The sequence below is a fragment of the Pygoscelis adeliae genome, unplaced genomic scaffold (assembly GCF_000699105.1).
Source record: "Pygoscelis adeliae isolate BGI_AS28 unplaced genomic scaffold, ASM69910v1 Scaffold145, whole genome shotgun sequence".
Lineage (NCBI taxonomy): Eukaryota > Metazoa > Chordata > Aves > Sphenisciformes > Spheniscidae > Pygoscelis > Pygoscelis adeliae.
This window is the reverse complement of record NW_008824866.1, coordinates 1184134-1195678: the sequence shown is the minus strand read 5'-3', so window position 1 is coordinate 1195678 and position 11545 is coordinate 1184134. Positions and strand designations below refer to the sequence as shown.

Here is an 11545-nt window from a genome sequence, read left to right as displayed (position 1 = left end):
TCCCTTCAATTGCTTGAACTGCAGCAGTGTAAGACGTTGCCAGTTATTGCTATCTGAACTCCTGCCTGTGTTGAAGTAGTGGGTACAGACTTCAGGAAAGACTGCACTCCAAAGATCACTGTAGCGATGGATTGTCATACAGAGTAAACATTTCCCTGCTTTTGCTGTTGTCTCGTGCACTGAGCTCATGTTCAGTCATGTCTGCGTGCCACATGAGACCAGGAAGTCTCTTGCTCGGACTGTGCTTCTAAGTGCTTCTGGGAATCCTGGTTCTTCCATGTAGAAAAATATTTGCTATGGGGAGCTGCCAGAGCCAGTGAATACCAGGCATCAAGTAGATGAACAGGGCACATTTTCCTCTTCCTCACCCAGGGCAGGATGCCTGATGCCATTGCTGCTAGAGCAGCCTGATGAAGGAAGGATGATTGTCGACAATGTCTAATCCCAGCCATCACACTTTTTACATGGCTTTCCTACATTCCTAGACGATGATCTATATGCACATGAAAAAGGGAGAAATGTATGGTGATAGGTGCTGTGCGTACTTCCCCCTCTTTGCCAGCGTTATGGGGAAATGGAGTTTCATGAGACAACTTTCCTATAGATGTAGACCTGGATCTGGTACAACCAAATCTCTGTTTCATAGGATAAAGGCACAGAAAACTACAGAAATGTTTTAAAGCAATGCACGTAAGAATTTTAAGGTACTACCTGAATTACATTTTATGTAATTCATAAGGAGTTGATTAGACAGTTTTTTCCCCTTAAAACTTATTTAAAATTGAAATTGTAAGTCTCATCTGAATTATACCCATGACTAATGTGACTGGAAAACCGTAAGACAGAGTTATATGCAGTTCACTGTAGTCTTTGTATGAAGTTACATTTCTCGAGTCCAAATTCACTGGTTAATATGTAAGGACTAAAGATATGTTCTATTAAAAAAATGATCACTGGAGTAATTCCTTTTCTGCTAGTTTAATTGAAGTCATATAACTGCAATTTTAACCTACTTGCCAAAAATTTTGTTAAATGTTTTTCCAAATTTCCTATAGCTGTGGTGATACAGTTGTTTGCTATCTAGGAGATATGTTGTGAAATATGATTAAAGGACTGCTTTTACTGTAGGGTGGGTTTTTTTAATTAAATATGCCTGACATTAACTCCTTGTTCTCACATTCTTTCCACTTCCCCAATGTTGCATATTTTATTCTGATCTTCACCTTTTGCAAATCTATTAAATCTACTTGGTATGAAATATCTGCATATGCTGTTACACTACAACTGCATTTATTTCTTCATTTCAACATTTGGTTGAATGCATATTTGGCAAATACTTAAATCTTCAATTTCCATGCTGGGTTGGCATAGCAGAGGGGTGACTGCAGACATACAAAGTTGTTCATCTGGCGGTAAATTTAGGCATACAGCCCTCCATAACAATGTTGCTCTATGTCCTGTGGACTTATGCTTCTCTGCAAGCTTTAATTTACCCAGGAAATTCAAGATAAATTGTGTGCTTTGTTTATCTATAAAAATATTAAAAACCTGGTGACAGAGGTTATTGTGATTTTTTTTCAAGTCTGTAACGTGGCTGACATGGTTAAATCCTGAAATCCTTCCCAGGTTAAGTCAGGGGCATCTTGTCCTTACCATCAGTTTTTTAAGGTATGTATTTTCAGTATGGGGAGACAAGTGTGGCTGGTGCATTTTCTGACTCGTCAGCTCTGAGGACAGTCTAAGAGATTTGGGGTTTTTCTGATGCAAAGAGCAGGGCAGCAGAAGCAGAAGGCAGAGGCACCAATCAGTAAGGTCAAACCACGGCTGATCCTTATAATCCCAGAGAGTGAGGGAGCGGGGCCCTGCGTTGCCTTTTCTGCTCCACAATTTGATGAGATGCCCAAATACCTTTAAGGAAGGAGGTTTTCCTAAAGAGGAATAAGGTGCGTTTTAAAGGTGGACAGTGTCCTCTTCCTTTTGCGGGACTTGGAGAACATGGCAACAGGATCAGAGCAGGGCAGGGGGTGGAGGAGTGCTCTGCTGACTGGGGGCTTTGCCATTTTACACGTAAACAGGTAAGTAGCATGTTTCCTTTTTTTTTTTTGCAGCCATGACTTGTATTGACTTCATGACACTACGCTAACCGGTTCTTTGTTTAAAACCCCACATGTAGAAGAGTACATTTGTCAGCACTTCTCATCTGAGCTGTCCCTGAGCTGTGCTGCCGGGTGGCAAGGAGGTGGCCCCCAAAGAAATCCTTGCTCTGGCAGCATTGCTGCCTGGCTTGATTGCAGCCCATCACACCAGGCTCTGGGCTGCGCCTCCCTCTTCTCCCCAGATCTCCACAGTCAAAAGGCTTAATCCGTGTTATTGTTAGTTACTAGACTTGCAAATCATTCACAGCTTTCCCCTCCACTCTTGTATATCCAGCTCTTTCCTTGACATTTCCTCTTGGATATTCCTTCACTTTCTTAAAATAAATCTACCTAAAACTTCTCATGTTTCCTACCTCCACTCTCCCGTAAATCTGCCCTTCCTATTCTGTTGTAAACTCATCAGCCTCCCTAAAAACAGAAAAATAAAATTGCTTGGATTAATCCCAGCGTCTCGCTGCACTGCCATCAACGCCGCTGGCCTGCCACTGGATCTCTGCAAGCCCCAGTCCTTCCCTAGCCTGGCTCACCTCAGGAGCCTTGCTGTCTCCCTGCACCCTCTTTGTGGGGGCCTGTCCAAAAAGCTGCTCCCGCTCTGCGGCTGTGGCAGAGTCATGTCCTCTTACCCCGCATAACGTGGCTCTGAGCATGCTGCCAGCCTCAGGCGAGATTAAGCTGCAGTGCCCGGCTTGGCTTCTGCCTCTGCTTTCATTTCCCACTCTCCAGCCCCTGACCTGCCCGTTTTCTGTCTTCTTCCTGTGATGCCACGTGTCTTCTCCAGGAGACCTCATTTCTCTTTACTCCAGACCTTCAAGACTCAGAGGTTTAGTCGCTTCCCAGCACCATCCTGTGCAAGCACCTTGTCCTCAGTGCTGCAAACAGAACCCGTATCAACAGAGAAAAATCGAGCAGATTGCATTGCATTAGACTATTTTCAGAAGAAAACGAAGGCAATTTCCCAAGCAAAAAGCTGTTTCCCATGTCTAATTTGAGCTTCACTAGAGAATTAGAAATACATCATAGTCAGGGTTTAAGTAATACTAAAAGATATTTTAAAAGATGTGCTTTGCCTTACTTTTTGAAGCTTATAACTTTAATAGTGTCAGATTTTCTCTGTTAAACCATTATTTTTCACTCATATAAAAAATGTTTCTTTCTAAATAAACATCTTAACTAGACAGACACTTTTCTGCACAAATAGCGAGATCAGTTGTCTGAATCATAGAGGATTGTATTTCTAATAGATTGAAAGCCCAAATCCTGCTGGTTTAGAATGGAGATGACTTCTTTGCCTTCAGAGGAAAAAGTCTTGACATCCTCAATTAATTGCATTATTGCTGTCATCCTATAAATTGCAATTTATTGCTATAGGTGTGTATTCTTTGAAATTAGCCAGAGAAACAGGATGCTAAGGGGAGGAGCTTTTTCTCTAAAACAGAGCTTGTCTATGCCACAGAATACAGAAATGAGGTAGTATTCTCTAAAATACTTGGGAATACCAAAATCTTCCTGTCTTCTATTTCAAAAGCTATTGGAACCCTGTCAGAAAAGCAGTATAACTGGGTAGCAAATGTTGGGAATTTAGGCATACTCACTTTATTGGGACCTTAGTTTATTGGGACCTCTAGCAGAGGCCAAAACTGCAGAGTAAGTGTGGGCTCTTACTCAGGAAATACTATGGAAAAGACAACTGCAACATCGAAACCATACAGTCTGTTACAAAGAAAGAAAAAGGGCTTAAAAATTTATTGTGGCTTGGTGAAAGTGACCTTATTTGATAGCTCACTTGAGGTCTAGACCAGAATAAGGGATATTGTAACTAAAAATATCACTGATGTAAAAAAAAGGCAGTGTAATGAGAATGCAATGAGCTAAAATATGTAACTTGTCGTGAAGCCCAGCAGTTTAATTAAACCGGGAAATAAAGCATTTGCTGAGATTCTGGAAATTTCAGAAAAACTCCTGCTTCCCAGTCTGTTAATGAGTGAAACAGTCTCCATTTCAGCAGATAGAATCTAAAAGAAAATTAAAAAATCCCTCTGAATATTTGGCCAGATTAAAAAAAAAATAACAGCGCATTGCTAGTTTGGAGGGGATTTTAATGATGCATGAAGGGACTGCTAGTGCGTTGTATGCAAAACAGAGCAATTAAGAATGACTATTGATACAGCTAATTTGACCCTAAAATATGCACGAGAAATTGCCTTCTTTTTTTTTTTTTTTTTTTTCAGAAGGCTGCTAGTAAAGTCACAAGAGACTTGGGAAATTTCCATGCAACAAAGAAGACACAGCAGGAGAGAGGATGGGGAAAGCAGGAGGCATAGCAGGGAGGAAACTCAAAAGACTGAGACACAGTTGACTGAGACACAGTTTCCTAAGACACTGTTTCCAGACAAACCCAGTTGATACTGCAATAAATTAGAAAGGATGAGGACAAGCTAGTAATAAAGAAAAGTGTAAGTGCCTCATTAAAAAGCACAGTAGTCATGTGTTTAAGTTTGTCAATGCTCTGTGTGTTCCAACTTCAAACTCTAAACCTGCAGCTTGTCATCAAAGGAATCCTTTAAAATCAGAATGCCATCACGTGAACGAGCCATGGGTGACTGGTGTATTAGGTGTGTATCAGGGCCCCCTGCAAATTGTTCATGGAATAATTTCTAAGATAAATTTGTGGCACAGAGTATCAAGTGAGAGCATCAATGTTTTGTAGTATTCCTGGGAGAAAATAAATGGTGTGCAGCTAAAATGTTCAGCTTCAAAAAGCAGTGGGTGGGACATGGACAATAATCTGCTGCAGTTAAAAGCACAGAGTTTGAGCTTGGTATGGTCATTGTCTTACTTGAGTAATTTCAGCTCGTACAATGCACATTACACAGGTGGAATTTCACTGTTGTAACGTAGCTGAAGGAAGGGAAGTGTTCCACATTATTGATATTACATCAGGGGCTTAACAGAGATCTTATTAAATATACCATTTCATTCTTGTTTACAGAAAACTATGCTGATACTTGAAATGGAAGCAGATTGTACCACTGTGTTTGATGATGAATTCTTGTCATCTTTAGCAAAATGTGGAGTACTGGTTTTATTTTTATTTTATGCTGTGGCAGAGGTTTTAGAAATTCCAGGCATTTTATGAGAAGTGCTTGCATGATAGAAATATCCCAACTAATGTCACACAGTAAAATCCCCTATGTCTAATCAACCGCAAACCTGAAAAAGGTAGGGAGTGCATTAGGAATTTCATGATTTTCAGCATCATCATTATGTATCTTACTACAAAAATGCATCGCTCGTGATGTTAAATGCATCAGTAGGCAAGACTTGAGGATGATATATCTGTATATACCTCTCCCTAGTAGCTCCTGAAGCAAAAAAATCAGTGGCTCAGGCAGTATTAGAGAGTAAGGGGTCCGGTAGTGCAATTTCTTCTACTTTGATGCTCAGTTCAAGGCTTTGCTGGGCCATTTATGCAGGGTCTTGGGAGGGTAAAGTCGCCAAAGCTCTAAGAAACCTCATGGTCTTCACAGTTTCAGAGCGCATGGTCGGGGCTACAGGCATTTTCCTTTTTATTGGATATAGATGAGCTTCAGCCCCATCTTTGTACTGCTAAGTCTCTTCAGCTAATGCAACTTCTTACGAATGTTCTTAAAAATCAGGACAGGTGGAAAATAAATGCAGCTTTCAGACTGAAGAAACGGAAATATACTTTAGAAATTAAAACCAAGAAGATAGTATTTTACCACTGAATACACTATAAATGCGTTAAAATACTTTACCTGTTAATCTACTCACATCAATTTGCAGTTTGCTTATATGCCTCATGTAAGCTGAGCTTATTTGATTTGCTTGTGGGTGATCCCAGTGCCTTGGCTTGCAGGGGAAAAATCCTTTTTCACAAAGGTGGAATGCTTTTTATATTTTCAAGAGCTGATCAGTGTTATAACAGCATGATGGCTTCTCTTGAAGAAGTCTGATTAGCCATCATACACTGTCTTCTTAGAAAAGACTATATGTTTGTACTTAATCCTCTCCATCAGTAAGGATTTATGTTTATAAAGTGGGAAAATATTTACTGAAGGAAATTCAGTATTTACACTACTGATCTCTATTTTGATATAAAAAAAGGCACAATTCAAGTTGTCCCTCCTGGCTTATGTGCTGTCTTGAGGGTGAAGCACTTCTATTTTTTTTACATTACATGTGACAGATGAGTATAATTTGCCTGTGCTTGTACCAAACTATACTTCTCAGTTTCGCTATGCGGGAATTCTATCAAGCATGAGCAAGATACGTAGGACATAAAATTCAGGTCTTGTATAGCATCCTGGTAAGTATCTTACCACAGGGGGATCATCCACATGTGTAAGAACATGTGTGGATTTAATAAACACTGTCACATCTAGAAAATATCCATTTTAGATTTAAAATGAATGTAAAATGTGTATATATACATATATGTGTGTGTAACACCTCCATGTTATTTGCTGACAATTATCTTTTACATAAGTTATGAAAGAAAAGCTTTTGGCAAAATGCTTCACTGTAGTTGAGGTTGAAGTCAAACTGATTAGTTAATACCGCTTAGTTACAAATCTTTTTTTCTCAAGTGTTTGATATTTTGGCTAATGTAGGCTTGCTGCTGACATCTGCAAGTGTGAGCACTCTATGATAATTTAAAAGAAACAGAAAATAGAGTCAATAAGAGTTGCCTGTTAGTATGACTGAAGTGTTCAAAGCAATCATAAACTATGTTACCCGGGGAAAATGAAAGGGCTAACAGCCACGCCAGCACAGAGGGAATATAATACACCAAGTGTCCTGGTGTGCTTGCTACACACGTTTCCTTAGTCATAGATCGACCACATCAATGTTTTTATTTTGTACTTTAACTTAGTAGCCCAGGGGCCCTATATTATTTCTTATGCTTGGGATAAACCATAAGAATGTAGAGGCTGATCAGTAAAATGCACCTTTGTGGTAAACTATGACTATGTTTCCCAGTTAAGGGTAAGGTAGAGGGGGGGAAAAAAAGCTACTTCATTTTTCTAAAACATTGGAGATTTGTAAGTGTACCTGTAGCTGGAGGAGGATCTATAGTTGTTTTAGTTTTAATTTTAGTTATGTGAGCTTAGAAAGAACAATTTATTTGAGTACCAGCTATCACGTTCTGAACGTTATCCTCCTGCAAGCCCCTGCTATTCTTTTTATTGGGATGCTGCAGTAGGATGGAAACTGGGATTTTGGTGTTTTTGAGAGGTGCTGAGCTCTTGCAACTTTCATTTGAGTTACATAATCTCAGATCTGAGTGACCCAGGGAGGACATGGTAGGATCCTTGCACTGATCCATCAACGAATGCAGTTACAACCTGCTGCACTTTGCTGAAATGGTCTATTCAAATGTTCTGGGTAACTTTAATTTTTTTTTCTTGTGATGTCCTTTTTGTTAGACTATGTAATATGTCATTTTATATAGATAAAAAGAAAAGAGGCACTATTTTATTTGTGAAACAGTTTTCCTTAATTTTAATATTTGCTACCTACCCCTCTACACGGTACACCCATCACAGAACATAGTTTTCTAGTCCAAGTGCTACTTCATCATGCCTTTTCAACACATATTTAGGCTGTCATCTGCAAGACTTCTGATTTTGTGGAGATGATACCTTGCTTAGGAACCAATAGTCTTTAAGAAGCAAGCCAAACTTCATTTAAAAAAAAGAAAAGTAACATAAGTACAGTACTTCATATTTTTTAATAAAAATGTGCATTGAGAATATTCTTAGCAATTTTACTTGTGAATATTGGATTTGTTTGATGTTCTTTGGTCAGAATAGCTGTATTTTTAATAATAGGTAGTTGAATACTTATGCTTTCAGATTAATAAAATGAGGAAATTAAATTTTCCTCTGTAGACTTTGTTTTGTATTTAAAATAACTGCCTCCATCGCTTATATATATTTTTTTTTTTCCACTTGTCCATTTAATTTCAGTAGAACACACAGTGAATCTGCTGACAGAAAACTGTAAGATTGGAAAAGCTGATACACCACCTCCAGGACTCGAAAGACCAAAGCTCAGCAGGGCTTTTTTCTTTCCCCAACTTTAATGGACAGATGCAATGACGGGCTAGGAGGGGGCCATAAGTATCTCAAACTTCTTCCCCACAAGTGAGCTGAGAACTTCTCAAGCAGAGAAGAGTTGTGCAGCCTTCTCCTGCAGAGCAGGAGAGGTCAGCCAGGGTTACAGCCCATTGGAGCCAACCGTGACGTCCCTGATCACTGACCCAAGTCCCCCTTTGGACAGCAGTAGCAGACCAAAGCATCTTGATTTTTGCCTGGGAGGAGGCAGGAGATGCTGCTGCCCTGTCTCAACCATCTCCTACCAAAGCTGCTTTCACAGCCTTGGTGTGGTGGGCTGGAGACTGGGCTTCAGTGCTTTGTGTTTTGTGATATGACAAACACACCTCTATTCGCTGCTTAAACTGCAGTGCCATTGGGACCGTGCTACAGGACCGGCCTCTCTATGTTTTATACCCAGCACCTTTTCTTCTTTAGAGCCACCTCTTCTAACCAAGCTGCTGACACGTTTGTGGTTATTTTGGGTCCAAAATCTTTCTAACTTCAACCCGATCGCTATTTTATTATCTTAATCTTACCCCACTGGCCATCTGGCTGATTTGAAAAGCAAAGGAGGCTAATCCTGTACTGTCATGATTTAGGAGAAGAGCAGGGAATCCACTGGGATCTGTGTGGGGGGGCTCTCTTTAAAATAATGAGGTTTGACGACCTTTCTGTTTACAGTCAGCAGGTCAACATCTAGAAAATACACCTTTAAACCACTTGTTTGCACTTCATTATGAAATACTGGAAAATCCAATGTGTTTTCTTCAGATTTTGGGTATTTCTTGCATACTCTGCCTTCAGTTATGAGGATTGCTGGCATGTAGTTTCAAGAAGGAAATCTTCAGTTGATTTTCATTGTGTCAAGACAAAAAAAATAATGAAGGTCAGGTCTATTTGTAAACTTAATCCATTTCAGCTAGGAAATGAAATAAGTTTTGACAGTGATACTGATATTATTTCTCCTCAGCACAGAAGTGTGTGTGGTAATTTATGCTTTACCGCTTGTGATAGTCTCCTCACTGGTCTTTCTTTTCTTTTTTTATTATTAATAGTTTTGGGGGCTTTATTTTTGCTCAAACATAATTAGCATTACACTGTACAGAGATCACTATTTATTCTTGGTCTGTTTGCTATTCTGTGCTCTCAGGTTTGACGTCTCAAATGTATTAGTTTATGAATAGAATCAATCAAATAAATAAAGGGCAACAACTTCTATCTGTTCAGATCTGCCATGGCAGAGACAGTTTCAAAATTTATCTGTGAACCTATCTTTTTTACTGAGCTACCATAGCAAAATACAGAATGGCCTTGTGTTTGCCTTGTTTTAAAAAGCCGTGCATACATTCAGCAGCTGATTGTATTTCAGATTCCAAAGTACAGATTGTTGCTTTTCATTTCTCTGATAAAAAACAAATTAATATTGCAGAGCCCCTCGGTTCTTGAAATGGGTAAACATTTCTCATAAAAATCCAGCAGCTCATTTTCAATTAATTGTAATAAATTAACCATGACAGAGCAATGGTAATTCTCATGAAAATTTGAGTTGGATCTGCTGAAAGTGGACGCGCGTTACTTACTGCAGACCACCTCAATGACAGCAGCATATGTCTCAGAAATCTGTGAAGGTAGTTATTTTATGATACGGTTTTCAGACACCTACCGTATGTCCCTGAAATGTGCTTCTCTTGTGCTACTGTAACTGGTAGCAGCACCACAGCAGCCCACTCCTTCCTCGCATGGGCTCTCTCCCACACCTTAGTCCTTCCCCCCCAAACAAAAAGTGCTCTCAACAACAAAACCCACACTTGAAATAGGTTGTGTTTGGTGAAGGTAGAGATGACTGAATGGAAACCCAGGCCTTTAATCCATTGGGGGGTGGAGACCAATGCAAAAAATGCTCAAATACATGAATATTTAGTACTAAAACCGGTATTTAAAATTATGTTTTAGGACTTCGCCCAAAAAGGACTCTGCGCTTGGTGCTATGGACGGCAGAAGAGCAAGGAGGAATAGGTGCTGAGCAATACTATCAGTTGCACAAGGTAAATGATGTCTTCAGATGATTTGCTTGACAGCACTTTTCTCCCTAGTCTTGTGACTTGCATATTATTTTTGTCAAAATGTTCAGCTTAATATCTAACTGAAAACAGTGATTCCAGTTCTGCCTGAAAGTATATTTTCTGGGTTTAATCATAAATGTAAACTTCATTTTGCATTTAACAGAAAGTGATGCAACGACATATATACGTGTTACGGTTGACCTAAGATAATTCTGTCACAAAACTGTTCTGAAACAGATATTTCATGATGATATCTGCCATAGCTTTCAAACAATGCTAACTTTCTGAGAATGAACAATGAATGGTCCACATATGTTGGCAATATAAATAAATTTTGTTTGCCTTATATATTTCTGCTTTGTTGCATTTTCCCATAACATTTTACAATGTAAAACATAATACAAAGAAAAATCTTCGCTATCTTATCTTAATAGTGTGTAATCTAAAACACTCTGTGCCAATTATTAGTTTTCTGGGATCTGGAACATTTTAAATGGTTGATTTCTGATGATATAAGGAACACACAAACTCTATGACTGGTTATCAGGATAAAAATATTGTGTATTGTCACATCTGTCTCTCCTGCCAACAACTGCCCTTTCAAAGTACATCATGACATAAAGGGCAGTTGCATAAAACTATTTTGGAGATAATTCTTTGGAATACGTGTGGGGGTTTTTTCCCAGAAAAATTACGCTGTACCTGCGTAACTAAGCTAAAGTAGTTACCTTTTATTCTTTTCCCTCATTTAGTACTCTCAGCAATGGTTAATATATCCAAGGCAGAGACAAGACGAATGCAAATGTGTTTAGGAGGTCACCTGCTGTACAATAGTATGAAAGCAGACTTACAAGCAATTTCTAAGAGTATGTTTTCAATGATAAGCAACTTATCAGAACAAATAGATGGAAATTTCACTTTGAATCAAATTCATTGTGATGAGCAAAACTAAATCAATTTGCATCTGCAATAGAGTTGTCAGAGATAGCATTACAGTGGTTATGGTTTTCTGGCTAATTGATGAACAGTCAATTATTTCTCACTAACTTGTTTAACATTACTAAGAAGTGTATTTAACTACCCATATATAACGTAGTTCCTCCTTATATCTCCAAATTATAGGGATAGCTCAGCTCTCTCATTTGGAAGAGGTACCTAAGAGCTTGCTTTCTCAGCTTTAGGAAGGTGACAGGTTGCAGTTTAGTTT

At 39.0% G+C, this 11545-nt stretch overlaps 1 protein-coding gene across 1 annotated transcript in view; it reads left to right on the top strand.

Moving 5' to 3' along the window:
• CPQ (carboxypeptidase Q) overlaps positions 1–11545 on the top strand; it is a 158147-nt gene that overhangs the window by 106015 nt on the left and 40587 nt on the right. The window contains exon 7 of the mRNA XM_009324404.1: positions 10229–10320. Coding sequence (XP_009322679.1) covers positions 10229–10320 — 92 coding nt within the window. The remainder of the gene's footprint in view (positions 1–10228; positions 10321–11545) is intronic.